The 16,661-nt window shown below is 43.8% G+C and overlaps 2 protein-coding genes across 2 annotated transcripts in view; one reads left to right on the top strand and one right to left on the bottom strand. All coding sequences in view use genetic code 11, as the record gives it.

Annotated features, from left to right (window-relative positions):
• The window catches only part of EGR_07086 (Guanine nucleotide-binding protein G(o) subunit alpha), a gene marked incomplete at both ends in the record, with an annotated part of 10,845 nt that extends 9,960 nt beyond the window's left edge, over nt 1-885 (top strand). The window contains 2 exons of the mRNA XM_024496335.1: nt 5-288; nt 698-885. Of these exons, the coding sequence (XP_024349262.1) occupies nt 5-288; nt 698-885 (472 nt within the window). The remainder of the gene's footprint in view (nt 1-4; nt 289-697) is intronic.
• A 4,806-nt stretch (nt 886-5,691) lies between these two features.
• On the bottom strand, nt 5,692-13,090 carry EGR_07087 (Pre-rRNA-processing protein esf1; the record flags this gene model as incomplete). The annotated part of the gene is made up of 8 exons (XM_024496336.1): nt 5,692-5,871; nt 6,717-6,779; nt 6,851-7,276; nt 8,035-8,220; nt 9,114-9,323; nt 12,134-12,487; nt 12,555-12,715; nt 12,769-13,090. The coding sequence occupies 8 exons, from the start codon at nt 13,088-13,090 to the stop codon at nt 5,692-5,694; spliced, it is 1,902 nt and encodes a 633-aa protein (XP_024349263.1).
• Between the last annotated feature and the right edge of the window lie 3,571 nt (nt 13,091-16,661).

Raw genomic sequence — 16,661 nt, forward strand, 5'->3', positions numbered from 1 at the left:
TTAGACTCTTCGATGTGGGCGGTCAGCGTTCGGAACGGAAAAAGTGGATCCACTGTTTCGAGGACGTCACAGCAATCATCTTCTGTGTGGCCATGAGTGAGTACGACCAGGTGTTGCACGAGGACGAGACCACGAACCGGATGCAGGAGTCGTTGAAGCTCTTCGACTCCATTTGCAACAACAAGTGGTTCACCGACACCAGTATAATCCTCTTCCTGAACAAGAAGGACCTATTTGCGGAGAAGATCAAACGCTCGCCTCTCACCGTCTGTTTTCCCGAGTATCCTGGTAAGTTGCCAGCCCTTCTTTCCTATCGCAGGGTCTTACTGCTAAGCAAATTTTGACACGAAGCTTTGGGTTCATCGTCACATGCTTTTCTATGCACGCATTACTGCTGTTTTTCACCGCCTTGAATAATGTCGACTTAAATGACTTAAGCATGTCGTGCGCCGACTCTGCTTAATAGGGCACGTGACGGTTTCTACTGCTTGTAATACTGTCCTATTAGCATCCCTTTTTGTACCTGACGGATTGGTAGTACTAGTTTGGACTGAACACGTTAAATTATCTGCCTCCACAGTGCTAGAAGCCTTGTTCTTTCCAAGGCCAGGGTGCGACCAGTAGGTGTCCCTCCAGACCAGTCGTGAAGCGGGTTTGATGACGTTGACTCTGATCGTACTGTTTTATGTAATTTTAGGCAAACAGACGTACGAGGAGGCGGCAATTTACATTCAGGCTTCTTTCGAGGCAAAGAACCGGTCGCAAAACAAGGAGATTTACTGCCACCAGACCTGCGCCACTGACACCAACAACATTCAATTCGTCTTTGACGCCGTCACCGACGTGATCATCGCCAACAACCTGAGGGGCTGTGGTCTCTACTAGCCTCCCCTCTCTCCCCCTCGCACCTGCCCTCTTTTTTCGTTTGTCTGAATGTGTATAGAGAAGAATAAAAAGGAGGAGGCCCATGCCACTAACTGCAACCGCTCCGCCTATATAATCTCGTTCCACCATCGGCTTTGTCTGCATTTCCTTCATGTGTGTGTGTGAATTCACGCATTTCACTTCTCTTTTGGTCTCCCCTGTCTCCTGACTGACCATCCTTGATGCCACTTTTTTTTAAAATGTGATAGTCCTGAAATTCGCTATTTGAAGTTGGTCTTATTTTGTGCTTGATGGGCGTGCTGGCAAGTTGGATGAAAGGTTTTTTGCCGTGTTTGGCAGAACAGATGCTTTTAGACACTACAAACATTTATTGGGTCTTTGTTCACATTTCGAGTTTCCTCGATGTTTGCCGCCAGAATGAAGTTTAGTAGGAAGCGGAGCTCCATTCTAGATTTCACCTTGGGAGTTATTATTGTTAATGTGGAACATTATTTGGTCGGATGGGGTGTCTCTGTTCCGCACTGCCAGTTGGAAGGTTTGTAAACCCTCTCGGCGAGAGCAAGGAGAATTTTCGTGGGAAACGGTTGTTTAGGCCATCTCTGAGCTAACTAACTGAGCGAACTAACCTCCGCCTCATTGTTGCCTTCCTCTGTGACTGTCTACTCCCGAAACGATTTCAAGCCTCTACTCCCGTGTTATTTTTTACCGGCTTTAACATTCGCCCTGCGCATACTTTGTTAAACTTAAGACCGATGTGATTAAACACGAAATGTTTATTTAGGCTTCGTGCAATACCTTTGTTGTTCTGTTTGCGGTAGTTGTTTCCAGGGTTCTCTTTTCCTTTCTCATGGTCATGGCTTTAGTCGACTGGTCGCTCAGAGGGATCTGCATCTTGCACTTCGGTGCGGTGCCTTTGAAACTTTTTAAATGAATTCACAGGCTCCTCCACGAACCGGGAGCGGTTAATTCGTTTCCTCCGGCACATCCGAATGCAAAAGCGTCGACGTAGATTTATCACTCACCCCTCTTAAGACGTTGATTCTACTAAATGTCCGACGGTGGATTTTCCAGACGGAAGTTGTTGTGCCATATTTTCAGACACGACAAATTACCACCCCACCTCACCTCCCCCTCCTGCCTTTATCTTTTCAAGGAGAATTATAAACTGCTGTCAATAATTTTTAATGCGCCCTTTGTAGGAAAAAAAACTAACCAAATGATTCATCAAGGCTTATAACTTAAACCAGAATACCGTCAATTTGCCAATTGAAAATGTTTTTTTTTTTCGGGCTGTCTATTCGTTACAATGATATGCCCTTAAGCTTTGGAAGAAGCAAAATCAGCGGTATTTTTAAGGTTCGATTATTACTATTGGGTGATCGAAAAGTTTGTACGGTATAGGGACTATAAAGTATGGGTCTGATGAGTCAGCCTGTTAATAACGGGACTTCTTGTACCCCATACAACAATAACAATTGGTGGTTGGAACTAATGGGTGTGATTCAGCTAGATCCCAGAGCCTTCCCGTGAAATTGGAGAAGGTATCGTAGTCCAATATGCTGCTCAGAAATGGTTTAGAAAACATACTTTTGGCAGTAAGTCACTCAAAGGTAGATGAAACACCTTGGGGAGGAGGAACCTCCATTGCTAAAAAGGAAGAATTCCATGCCGTTGCTGAGATATTTCGCTCCGTGATCAGCCTACACCAACTTGGAAGGTTGTGAAAGTCAAACACATGGATCTTGCCCGTGTATATTTACTGGTGACAATAAGCCTTACCAACTACTTATTTGTAAAATACTTTGACTATTCGTTCTGCTCTTCGTTTTGGTTTCGTGGGCACTTAAGGCTCCACCATTGTACTTCCACCAGGCGGCATGGCCCCGCCCTCCCCCCCAGCCCTTCTGTGCGTAAATGATACATATTCTGACCTAGCGTTATGGATTCTTTCATCTTCAGAAAAGACTCATGACATTGCGTTTGTTCTGCAATGTTCCCCTTCACGTTGAAAAATACACTGATGTCATACGCTTTTCTAACTTGAGGCAATAAGTGGTTTTTTTTGTTCTAAAATTACTTTCAATTACCAGATCATTTGCCGTCTTTAAGCAGACGGATTGTCAACAAAGAAAGCTTTATTTGCCAAATGCCAACAAATTACGTCAATGTTTAGTTTGCCATTGTCTCTAAAGTAAATAGTGGCATTTACACCACTGCCGTTTGAGTTCTGTCTTGACATTCTACTGGCTGTCTGGGCTTGACAGAATCGACCAACCAGGCGGTGAAATTTGCCAACAGCTCCCCCTACAGCCGTGTTAAGAGCCGCCCGCCGTAGACCAATCGGCTCAAAATACCCTTTCACATTCACCATGGCGACCGAAAACATTCAAAAACGTCCTCTCCAAGCGAACATCTCATCACCTACGCCTGCATTCGACGTCTATCACATCGCAGTGCTGGATCGCATACGTTGCAAAGAGCCCTGTCATGAACACCCTGAAGGCATGTCAAATCCCTCCACTTGCACCAGTAGTCAAACGAAGCTTGTCAAAGTTCAATAATGTAAAAACGCTTCTTACTTGACGTTGGGTCGCGAATCTTGCGTCAATCCTATAAGACACTCTGAAGAAGCTTTAAAAAGATTTTCGTGCGTCCTACCCTCACATTCCATCTGCTGGGGGTTAGATTTGTTACCTCCAAATTCTGCTTACCTGGATACCTTTTGAAGGCAACGCGACTAACTGTAGCACCTCAACTCTTCCTCGAAGTTATAATAAGCCAGAGTTGCGTGACAGACTGCAGACTACAAGCGTCTGGAAGAGTTTCAACGCCACTGGCTCAGCACAAAGGCCGCACCGTCGAGTGAAAACACAACCTGCAGAGACCATAGTGCCCACGAGAGCAAGCAAACATTTAGACTAAATGTCAAATCGCCATGTCAACATATAAAGGAACCCCATGACACCGTTATGACTTTTAAATGCAACTTTTGCAATTAGAATGTGTGGAATGCATTGGTTGTTTGTTTACCACACAGATTTTGCCTGCACCAATGTATTTTCGTCGGGTGGGCTGGCATCCGGACCTAACCAGTAACCCCAATCCCTTCTGTATGTCCAATATATCTATTTGGCTCAAGTATTGTGGCTTCTATCGTATTTAGGAAAGTCCTGGGGTACCGAATTTGTGGTAGTGGAAAGCGAATCCGATCCTGAAAACTAGAAGGGCTGAAATTGGCGTCTGCCTTCAGCAACTAGCCCAGTAGCGTGATCCATCTAGAAAGGTTAGTTACAGAGCTGTCTACCGTACCTGTAAGAAGATAGTAATTGTGCGAACTCGCAATACCTCCGCCACTACCTTACTAGCTGGATGGAACCCCCGTAGATATGGCTGGGCAGCACTGGAGCTAGATAAAAGTGGCAAGGAGGAATGGACACGAAATCCTACCCGCACAAAAGTGCTTTAAATACTGTGCCTCGTTAAATGATTCCACTTTTAGGCCAGTGTTCCTACGACCGGCGATGGACATGCGTGATGTCCAGCACATTCCCTCACCTCCCAGTGCAGCGCCCATACAGGATAAAACTCCAGGTCCTGTAGAAATGCCAAAGGGGGATCAGGGACGTTGCGGTCAACTATCTTCTCAGGTGCAAGTTGCATGGCTGGCACGATTGGCTTGTGAGTGCTTTGCTGACGCGGAAGGTTGACCAAGGGGGAGCGCCGAGGATGACTCTCAAAGAGGGAAGGGGCTGTGTAATAGGTTGATTGTCTGTCTAAGCCTCGGTTACGGTAAAGGGACCACTTTGGGTCTCTGCTATTGTACCCTCGCTGAGTAAGCTGATCTCCCGATCTGCTAGTAGCCCAAAACCCTACTGTATGTCAATAATGCATATCTTACCCCAGCATTATCTTCTTTTGTCTTCAGGGAAGTCGGGGAGCACTATGCGTAAACGCTACATAAAAGCGGCGCTCAATAAAGACGGTAGTACAACCAACCTTAAAATGTGATTTTGAAACAAATTTTTGGTATTCCAATTTATAGGAGGTCACGTAACTTAAAATATCATTGAAAAAACTTACCGAACACTTAAAGCTTTAAACATCGAAAGTCCACAAACAAATGGAACTCGTTTTCTTGTCTGGCTGTCTTTTTCGAAATACAAAATGACGCATGTAGATTTCAAACCTGACCTTTTATTAGTCTTATTTCCTATTTCATAAGGCCATTCTTTGCGCATAACATAATTATATCGGATGCATAAAATTTTGTTTAATTCAATGGAAGAGTCTACTTATTAACTTTCAGTAACAAAGCCCGGAGTATAGAGAGAGCAAATTGAACCAACCCGCTTTTTGGTAGGCATTGAAATGACAAATTCAAATACCAAACCTTATAATATCAAACCCCTTTATCAAAAAACCTGTCAGAAAATTTGTAAGTAAGGGTCTTTTCATGTAGCGTGTTACTGCAAAACAATCAGAACTCAGAAGTAACTAACGACGAAAACATATTCCAAGTAGTTGATTGACACCATCGGAAGTTGAGATAACAATAGAGGGCATGGAACAGATAACTTTGAATTCCCTATCTACAAAAAACTTATAAAGTGACCACTATCTCAATGTCTAAATAAAAACATTAAATTTTTATCCAAACTGCGACAAAAACGAGTGATTTAACAAGATTGTGAGCCCGCACTTTTCAGCAGAAGTTCAAATACAAATTCAATTTCAATACGCTAGAAAATGAGCTTATCTTATGCGTTTTTCTGTACAGAAGTGTAGCAAAGGTACACAAAGCAGCAGTTATGAATCTTTCACTTCCTCCGCCCTCATCTTGGCCTTCAACAGAGGTTCGCGTCGACGTCGCATGAAGTTGAGAAATTCGCCAGCCTCTCGGTAGTCGCGGTGCAACTGACTCACCCCAAACGCTGGATCCGTCAGAAAGATGTCAAAACGCGAGTCTGTCTCGTTGGCACCCGTCCACTAAAATAAGTAGTATCATAAACTGAGGCGGGGATCTACACCTGCGAGGATGTTTTTTCACGGCTTGCGTGCGCAAGCCCGAAATGGAACACCTCACTCTCACAAGCAGCCAGACAAGAACTTTGTTTGACGTCTCGGAGGAGGTTTGCGATAGACATGTAGGTTTTTTCTCAGCTAAGTCATGTCTACACTCAGTGAAGGAAGTGAGACGAGCTACAAATTAGGCGATTTTGACGAAAAAAATTCGATAGGCTATACGAAGGATCCTAGTCTTGACCATCAATGAACTAAACCGAGACCAAGGCAGTGTACGGAGGCAGCAATGGCGAGCTTAAAGTAACTATGATGGATGAGATGGTTGCGTCAATTTTAAACTATACGTAGACCATCGGTAAGGTTGCACGTTGTGTTACGATACCAACAGTGAACCGTACGAATTGAATACTCTAACTGAACGTGTCGCATATGTGTGACGGATGAGATGAGAGGAAATCGGTGCATTGAATGTATGCGACGCTGGCAGCAAACTTTAGGCCAGAAGGGATTAAAGTGGCAACTAATATTGAATTATCAAAACGGTTTGAGAACTATCTTAATCTACTCGATAGAAATTCACTCTTCAACTATGGTAATTTTATATCAACGTCAATTTTAAGTTCTTTTAAAAAGTTACTCGTGTAGAAAAACAATCCTCCTGCGTAGTTAATTGTAACGGGGAAAGAAGCATTGCTCAAGGATACAGAGAGCCAAGAGATGATGCCATTCTAACTGAATCAATGTTTTCAGTGACCCCATTAACAGCATCTCTTGGAGGGACGAAAATGAAAGTAGTGCAAGGCACGTACCAAATTCTTCACTCTCTCTTGATTTCGCTCCTGCTTCTTTTTCTTCAGTTGTGCCTTTTTTCTCTGCAAGAGAAGATAATTCGTCGTTAACTGCACTGAAGCCAAGGGATTAAGTCGGGAACAGACTGGCTTACCATAGCCAATTTTCGCTTCTTCGTCTTCTCCGATTTAGAAGCTTCGTCATCGTTGTCAATGTCACCATCAATCCTTCCCCGACTGCCGCGCCGCCTACGGGACATATCCTCGTCACTGACGTCAGACACACGGTCCTCCATATCATCAAAATCGAGACTGGAGTCGGAGTCGTCGTCAACAGCCTCTGGGAGACGTCGTTTGCCAACGGCTTTGCGTCCACCGGAAGAGGTCAACACTGCGCGCTTGCCTACCCTCTTCTGTGCGGTGTCATCGTCTTCGGCTGTCAGGTCGTACTCCTCTTCCTTCTCTTCGGATGAAGAAGCACCTTCGGGCGCGTTGAGATCGGCCACAAGTACTTCCTCCTCAGACTCGGCGTCATCATCATCAACATTGTCATCTTTCTCGTTTTCACCCGACAGTGGTTTCTGATGGGACAAAAGACACCAAGGGAAAAATTGGAAATTAAGTAAATTTTTAAAGTTGGAAACGTTGCTTCAAGGAGGATCATAGACTTGGAACCATTACACACCAAGTATCTCACCCGAAATTTGAAATGGATGAGCAGATGGATAAATAAGTAAGGGGGATCGGTTGACAGATATACTGTATGGACAAATGATATATCGAAGTGTGCTTCACCTTCAGCTCATTCTCCACCCTCTCTAAGTACGTTTTAATCCCCCAAAACGTTATTTCCGTACAATCCATTATCAAATAACCAGTTAGACGTTGGGCAATATAAATCAAACTCTCCGAGACCATAAAATGAGTGCATACTGTGATCCCACCAAAGTAAGCAAAGCCAAGACCATAAACCTCACCAGCGTATAGACCCTGGGAAAGAGAAGAATACTAAGTTGTTACCTCACCACCTACCAATTTACCAGAATAAAGCAATATTGAGGTCGTGCAGCTTTCACCACTAAGGATATTTGTTCAGCGGCGCGGTGTCCACCAATTCAAATAGATGAGCTTGTCAATTCTCTCGAGCTAGATTTTGCGCAGGAAACACACGAGAGTAACCAAGCTAGACAATTAACCACTTGTGTGTCATTCAGCTAGAATAAAGTAGTTACGAAGTGGTACCTTCGTTAATATCGACTGACTGGGCAGTGTAACAGGCAGATCTTCTAAGAGTATACGTGGGAGAAAAGCAAGTGAAAAGGACCAAGGGAACACGAACCTCAGCTGCACTGACATCTCCCTCCGAAATGGCAGAGAGAAGGGCGGCTCTCAACTCCTCAGGCGGGACTTTCTGAGGTCGGTGGCGTCTGATACGAGGCACGGTTGGTGCAGGACCCGGTTCGTCAACATCCGAGGGGGCCGCTGTGCTCTGACCACTAGAAGACAACGCCAGGTACTCACTCAACTGGAATGCACAAACAGAAGACGGGTTAAATGGGGGCAATAATTGTTCCTGGTAATGTAGCCTGCGCTTCTAGCCCTCCAGCTTTTCCTATCATCATTGCAAAGCTGTCGACTAACATCATCTTAGTACGCACGTCATTTGGAGGAACTTCGAAGTTGCCGTACTGGAAGATCGTCCAGTTCTCTGTATGTTGATAACAAACTTAAATTTCAGATGCATATTTTCACAGATAACTCGGATGTTACGCTGTGATGGTAATAGCACAATAGGATATTCTTAGCTGTATTTGAGAGTGCTACAAATGACCGCTACAATAGGTGTCTCCCGAGTAGCGCCGAAGTAGTCGCTGTTATGAGTAGTAGTGAAGACATTCGAATAGGAAGAATCGTTTAAAGACAGCATCAACACTGGGGACCACATTTGTCCTGCACCACTCCAATCGAATGAGATAATTTGGTCGCTAGACGAACGATACTCTCTGTGTACGTGTGTGTGCGACCTTGATTGTGTCGGTCATACTCCTTGTTGTCGAACCATTCCACGATTGACAAAAGATGTCTGCAAACGACCCTTAAAGCAGAACAAAGCTTTATGTCGATGGCTGTCCTATTGAGTATCGTCACCAATTGTGAAAGACTTCAATTGTGTCATTACAATGTATATCGTCGGTTTTCTGCCTATCTATCTGTCTCTCAGAACCCCGAGCTGTAGAATATATTACCCCACAGTTAAATAAACTTTACTAACTGTTCCCACTAATACTTACTGGTTGCGTTTCCATGAGTTCAAACGGCTTCATGACCACCTATTGCCTATCTGCCTTCTTTACGTCTTGTTTCCACCTACACTTTCTTGTGATGTGGCATGCCAACAAAGGGTAAAAGACTACTCACCTTTGCCTTGCCCTCGGAAAAGAGTTTGCGCGGTTCCGCTTCGGCCTCAAATTGCTCGCGAAGCCATTGGGTGCGGGCTGCAGGCGTGCAATCCCAGCCCAGAGCGATGCGAGTGGAGTGAAGGGCAGAGTTCTCGAATACCCGTGGCTTATACTTGGCCCGATTTACCTCACAGCATTCGCTCACCACGTGCGACCACTCGTTTGGCACCTTGAGCACGCAGAATAGACGGTTAATTTGAACGATACAAGTTACAAGCAGAAGTTTTCACCAAAATGGCACCTTGAGTTACTAAATCACACTCACTTCGTGGCTATTCACTCGATAAGGCGTGACAAATAAACACGGCTGCCCACTAGGACATCACCGTGTTCTGCGTAGGTCGCGCGCCTAAATTAGTGAGAATAGGTTGCTGGCCCTGAACCATGTCCAATGTCTTTGTCAACCTCAATTCCGCGTCCTCAAGGGTACACAGGCATCAATAGTGTAAAAAGTTCCAAGGCCGCTACCTTCGCGGACCTAATGTCAAAAAGCCAGCTGTAATGCGACCTAAAGCAAGCTCAAATCAAGATTCGCCAGCCCGGGATAGAGTCCGGGGTCTTAAAACGTATAGAAGCCATAAAGATTTTGGGGAAAGCTCAATAACTTGGAGAAAGTTCCACCAAATCTAATCGTGACATTCGTCTACATCATCGCGTTTCTCTAACCAACTAGACACCAAACGAAATTACACCGATTCGTCACCCACCGTAATAGTCAGTCCTCTTAATGAGATAGCTCTCAAAAAACACACAATCTGCATCATTCCAGCTGAACCCCAAAGAACAGGTGATATATGCAAAATAGCTCAGCTTCACCGAACCTGTGTGAAGCTTCCCTCTTGCCGTTTGCCCAATTGCTATGGTTTCATCCAAAACTTCCATGCAACCATAGCCAACTATGACGAAGATCATGCCTGACTGATATATTACCTCAAATTATAGGCGAGGCTTCCGAAATCATGCGCCCCTGCGCTGCCCTAGAACCTGGAATCCTGGAACACCGTTTTGGAGAAAAGCATGTTATCGCCAAATCTGTATAGACTAGTCGGTGGATGAATCGAGCCTCAAGTCCTACATCACAAAAGCGCTGATCCAATCGGCTGATGACATGAAGCTACTTTGAATCAGTCCATCAGCCAGACCCGTACATCTTTAAAACTATAATTGCAGGCTTTTTCAAAAAAGTACACTAACTGAAGAACAGGCGGTTTAAAGGGTTTTACCCCATTATAAAAGCATAACGCAAGCCGAGTTGCGATGGATAGCCACACTTTATTAGCGACAAGGGCGTCACTAACCTTACTGACCTAGCTTATACTCCACGATGGAAAGCATACACCAGCGATCGAGACGAAATGCAAGCACTAAGAAGGCGATTTCGAAGGAACACAATACTAGATAACCCTAGCTAGACTTTGGGGAGGTTACTAACCTTGTGGAAGAGTTTAGAAGCTCACGAATCAAAGGTTGTGTGGAATCAACGCCTGAAGGAGAGCAAAACTGGGTTGGATGGGACACATGAAAAGGTGCAACACACGATTACTTTTTAGGAGTGCCTTTGAGAGCTACAAGCGATAAAAATATCCAGGTTCCGCGTTGGATATGCCTTGCAGAACATCTGCACCCATTCGATGATGCACCAGAGCCGCATAAGTATTGTACTTTATGTACCACTCGTCATCAATTGTGGGAAAATTGATTGTTCATTACTTTTGGCGAAGCCGGGTAACATCGATAACAGCGACCAGTATTCCACATTGGGAATTTGTGGGAGCTGTTGTATCCGTTAAGGCAGTCACCCTCCAAAACAGCTCCTTATAGCTGCATCATCAAAAAGCCTCTCGAAGACCTTCCTGTTACACCTTACAGTAAAAACAGCTACACACTTCAAGATTGTTGCTGCCAGATCATTTGGAACCAGAGCACTGGCAGCATGTGAAGAGTGGACGCGATTCGGCGAACCTTGCACGCAGAGGCTCGAGTTTCTACGCCGTATACATGCTGGATGGCTCTGCAGCCTACCTGCTTGAGCAGTAAGGGTGAATGCTGCCCATGTGAGGGATAATGAAGGAGCGTGAATCCATAAGTTCAACCTTATTAGTAGCTGGTTATACTTGTGAAAAATCGCTTGGTCTAATCGATTCTGTCTGTGGCCGCAGTAGACATGTAACAAGGCCGCGTCCATATCCGAGTTCAGGAACCATTTGAGACCCGGAGAAAGGTGTGTCACGACTAATACGAGAAGATGGCTTCCATGAAGAACTAAAACAATCTAATTACAAAGCAGGGTCGCCAAACGAGCTTCAAACCATACTTGACCGATTTAAGAGAATTACTTCCTTCAACTTCAATGCCTTTTACGCGAGGGTAGATGTATACTCTGGCCAGCCTTTTCTTTGACGTAAAAGTGTTTAGTAATCCTCGTCAGAGACCACTTCGTCACACAGCTCCCCGTCAAGCAATTTCATGAGATAAATAAGCACCCCAGGGCTCTGCAAGATTGGCCACTCAAGTGCCCATATGTTTCTTACTTGAGTATGCCAGTTTTTTATAATTAGAATCACGATGAGCAAAATAAACGCTATCTCATCACGGTTTCTACCCTCGTCATGTCTAAAAGCCAATGAGACTAACATCAAAAGACGGTGTTGCTGAATCGCTACCGGTTAAAATCGAGAATTCATCCATTAGTTCTAACATAGTTCTGTTATTTTACTGAGATAAGACGACAAGTGACTTTAATAGACCTGGATAATACAAGAACAGGAACAATTTTTAAAAATCACCTCTCTGTAACTCAACGCGTACATATAGGTAATCAAAGAACTAATTAACTCCACAATCTACAGGCGGACAAGGTATACAACGAGCTTTATTAAAATCACTGAGAGTATGAAAGGTGAATATACCACTTACATGTCCCACATCTTTTGAAATAACTTAGGCAATTACTTGTACTAAGAAAATACTGAAATTTACCGAAAACTCTTCCTCATCATTGACAAATCTGAGATCGAAGCGAATGCCAGTGCTACCATACTCTACGCCATCACAGGCCTCGTAGACAGTAGCCGCGGTCTCCTTAGAATCAAACTCTGCTATGGCATAAAAATACTTAAGACGCTGCAGTTGGTACCGTCGCAAACGCCGTCTCATCCGCACAGAAGTCAACTTCCACGCCTTCCTCTCATCAGCATCCATATCCGTCGGCAATTTCTGATTTAAGGCCCTCTCTTCCTCACCCTCTTCACCCTCACTGTCTGCCCAGATGTCACGCGGTCCATGCTTTTCTTCTTCCGCCATTTTCCGCATCCCATACTCCGAGGGGTATATCTACAGAAAATTGAGCGGTTACATTCCCGAAAACCAGTGATATTCGTCAGCAAAAAATGGAACGCACAGTAACTTTTTCTAAACACGCCCCAGGTGGAAGGAATGACTCCAAAGCTAGGAAGATAGTCTCAGCGTTGGAGTTGTCCCAGTCAAAGTGAAGAACAGCCAGCCTACGTGTTGCATCCTCTACTTCTTTTGCGTCCTTCACCAACTCATACCAATCAGCGTCTAAAATTCAATCCGATTACGCAATTTAAGACCTAAAGTGGAGGCGTAATTACCTTGTAAGTCAGCAAGACTTTCCTCTACAGCTTCGCCTCCAGAATCAGAGGAATCGCTATCCGAAACCTCTGATGAGTCAGATTCTGATTCAGTATCCTCGGGCTCTTCTTCCACCTCCTTTTTCTCCTTCTCAATTAGCTGTTTTGCGTACTTGAGTGGTCGACTTGACCACGGTCGACCTCGCTTGTCCTTAAAGGATCCCTCCTCCTCGAGACCTTCAAAAAGGTTTTTAAAGGCCTCCTTTTCCTTCTTAGTTTTCTTCTTCAATCGCCCTGAAAACCTAGGATCCCGAGAAATCTTATTCAGCTCGACATCATCCATTGCACAATTAGCCGCAGGCTACCCTCCTAACACACGCCGCAAGGCAGACGAAAACTCGCCGCGGTTAAGATCAACTATAACAATTGAGGGTCCATAGTAGACATTGATGTATTGACGAAATTCCTTCATACATGCGGGATTAATATACATCCGTGTTTATCTTATACATCATTAGAAGTTGATAACGGCATTTAGGCAAGAACTGAACTGGCAGCTCGTAATTGTCTGTGTGTGCAGAGTTAAATTTAAATAAGGATTCAAAACAAGGACATTTTACAGAAATTATTATAAAAATTGCGTAAAGTTCCCTTACTTTGTCAGTTTAAAAATATGACAAGTTTTTCGAATGTAACGCGAAAGTTTGTTTAGCTGCATTAATCGTGTTAGCATGATTGAATGTGGTTTTGTTATGCTGTAACTTGAAGCACTTCATAATAAATAGCTGAGGGGTGCTTTATCATTCCTTTTGTTTGCTGGCGTTAACACTGCCTTCAGCCTTGCCACCAACTTGAGTGTGTGCATGAACATTCCCATGGGGTGCTAGTTCCTAAATTCTTTTTGAGTCCCTCAGCTCCGCACGACCAAGGCTAGTCAGGCTCTTAATTATAATGGAATCTGACTAATTCAGTAGAATCGCCTATCTTTCGTTTAAAAAGTAAGGACGTTAGACACTTGGAACTGCTCAATTTTCCCACCGGAGGCCTGCATTTGATAGCCAATTTCCGGGAATGCCTCATCCCTTCCCTTGCACTTCTTGTGATATCAAATTTGATCGCTCTGGTTATCCATTGATGCATTTAAAATTTTAGAAGAACATAGGATAGCTTTTTCAGCCAACTTTATTCATGCGGATATTTTATCTGAGAAAGTACTCTCTCTCAAGTCCACCGCATATGGCTTTAATTTGCGGTTCAATCTTCTCTAAATTTTTAATTAAGTTGCATTGTTATTTAGTCATCGCCGTATGCTTGCCTTACTGAATACAAATGGGTAGAGAGGGTTGTGATAACCACCTGTCTGCAGTCAAAGCGTCTCCTCGCCAAATGATTTTAAATAAGCAAAATCTTTTATGCTCTCAGGTGGATTGAAAACTGAGTGCTAAAGGAGTTAGAGTGACAGTGATGTTTTTGTGTTGCGTCACAGCAAGTTCAGTTTTTCCTTTTCTTTCCTTCTTAGGTAATGCATTTGCCTACATACGAGTAGAGATGCGGCATGTCTGTAGTACGCACTTTGCTTCGCTCATTAGCCCTTACTTTTATCATAATAAAATGAGTACTTCTAGCTATTTTCGCTCTGTAAATGGCTGAATTTTAGGCAAATACTTTCACGCTGTTTAGCGGCCAACTTTTGGTGCCAATTTCTTTTTTGGAGCGTAACAGAATGGGCTAAAGATGCTTAATTATTTTAAATATAATCCTTTAGGTCTTAACATCCCAAAAATATTTTATTATGAGTAATTGAAATGAAATTATCCATTCAATTAGTGCTAGAGTGCATCCTAACAGCCTCCATGTTATTTCCTCTCGTCGCCTTTCAGATCCATTTACTACTGTGCTTACATCATAATTATCTGTAGATTTGTATTACCCTAACATTACTTCAAAATATGCAACGCTGCTGGTGAATTTGCAGATTGTTGCACAACAGTGTAAAATAAACAAAGTTCAGTTAAGTAGAAAGCGATGAAGAGGTAGTGTATACTGTAGAATTCTACGGTGTGAATGCTGTAACTCCTGGCGATGACTTCTGATGGCTGTGTTTTGGATGCTGTCCTGCACTTTAGTCAAAAAGACAGCTGACCCAGGCAGTAAATCTTGCTTTATACTTATTTTGGTGGGATGTGTACCCCAGAGGCCCAGCTTCTAGGCTGGCTCTTCCAATTTTGAGGTCGTACTGGGGAACGCGCAATCTCCCCCTGATGTGGAAACGCCTAAATCAATTAATTGTGGTGCTTGTTTCCGCTCGTGACTTTATCACCTTATTTTTGAGAAAGTGACAAGCTGGTTGAGTCATGACCCCTTTAAGTAGGCTAATAGGCGCCAGGTTACACACGCTCCCACCCCACCTTGAATGTCCGTCAATAATTTGGGCTTTTACCTAAACCAATTATGCACTCTTGTCAATTCTCACCAGAATTGCTAGCCTTTATACAGCAGTAAAACCCGCGCGTTCTCAAGACTATAAATGTGATGAAAAACCCTTCTGTCAAAAAGATGACAGTGCCTCTGCATGTGTACAAGGGTAACAAAATCACTCTCCCTCCCATCACATGGGGAGTTTATATTAGCGGATTTCTAGCAGTTACAAAAATTGTTAAATTAACAAATCTACTGAGCATGCTGTCAGTGACATGGCTCACGCTATACCCAGCGTCGATTGTCTTCTAACTACCTTGACAATAAATCACACATACACACGCACACAACTGTCTTGCGGTGGACTTTAAATCATGCCAACAGTCAGGTGATCTATGACGCGGCAATTTTGTACTCTCCAGTAGGCGTACGCCCACGAGATTTTAAGCAAGGCAAATTCAATATATGCGAGTGAGCAAAGAGAAGCAGTCCACTGCTTGCCCGCGTCCGCCCCCCCCCTCCCCTCCCTATCCCACCTGGCGGTGGGGCCTGACCAGCCAATGCCAATCGATCGATAAATCAATAGGATCAGCATGCAATGCAGAGGCAGAGAGAGTGTAGACTTCTGCCGACGGCCTACTTATATGAGGCACTTGTTAGTAGTCTGTGTGTGTGGGGAGGGGGATGGCGAAGGACCGACTGCACACAGTGATGGGGATGGAGGCGTTACTGCTACACAAGCAGGAGTGAGGATTCCCTCTACCACCGTGGCAGCAGTAGTAGTGGTAGTAGTAGTGTGATAGGCACATAAGGCTGATTCACGCTAGACGGGACGCACCACACCAACACAACGATAAGCCTCTGCTATGGATTCAATCGACTATTGGTTTGCGTCGAGAGACGTGAGACTAAAAACGGAAAATGAAATAAATATTTTAATTTTAGCCAAACGCTCAAGTGTTTTTATAAAATTTTAACTCACAATGTAGAGTTTATTAAACTAAACAATATTATTTAACTATAATTTTAATTAATTAAAAAGGCTTTGAGTAATTTTGAAGAAAGTGTAGTTCGTTCAAATGAAGTACGCAAGGTGAATGACCACGTTTGCTCACTGATAGCGTAGTTGTGCCAGACAAATTTTTCTAATCTAACTATTCAAGCTGTTTTTATTTTGCATATTTATTTATCGTTTAATATATATATAATAAACAAAAGTTTTAATCAAATATTTACGTGTAAAATTAAATTTGCTTTTGATTAATATCAAAATTTATGGTACTTGTGAGTCAACTTATGCGGTCGAGCTACATCTGTGTTATGCGTCCGCAGGCGGACTTCTGACAGGCTGGTGGTCTCTGCAACCAAGCTATCTAGTTGTTTCAAATAGCTCCGTGCCGTGTATGAACCCTCGAACGAGAAACTGGTCGCATTCACTGTGTGCCGTCGCTGTAGTTTATCACGTGTGTCGTAGCAGTAATGCCACGCTTTGCCAT

Source organism: Echinococcus granulosus, assembly GCF_000524195.1.
Source record: "Echinococcus granulosus chromosome Unknown EG_S00069, whole genome shotgun sequence".
Classification (NCBI taxonomy): domain Eukaryota; kingdom Metazoa; phylum Platyhelminthes; class Cestoda; order Cyclophyllidea; family Taeniidae; genus Echinococcus; species Echinococcus granulosus.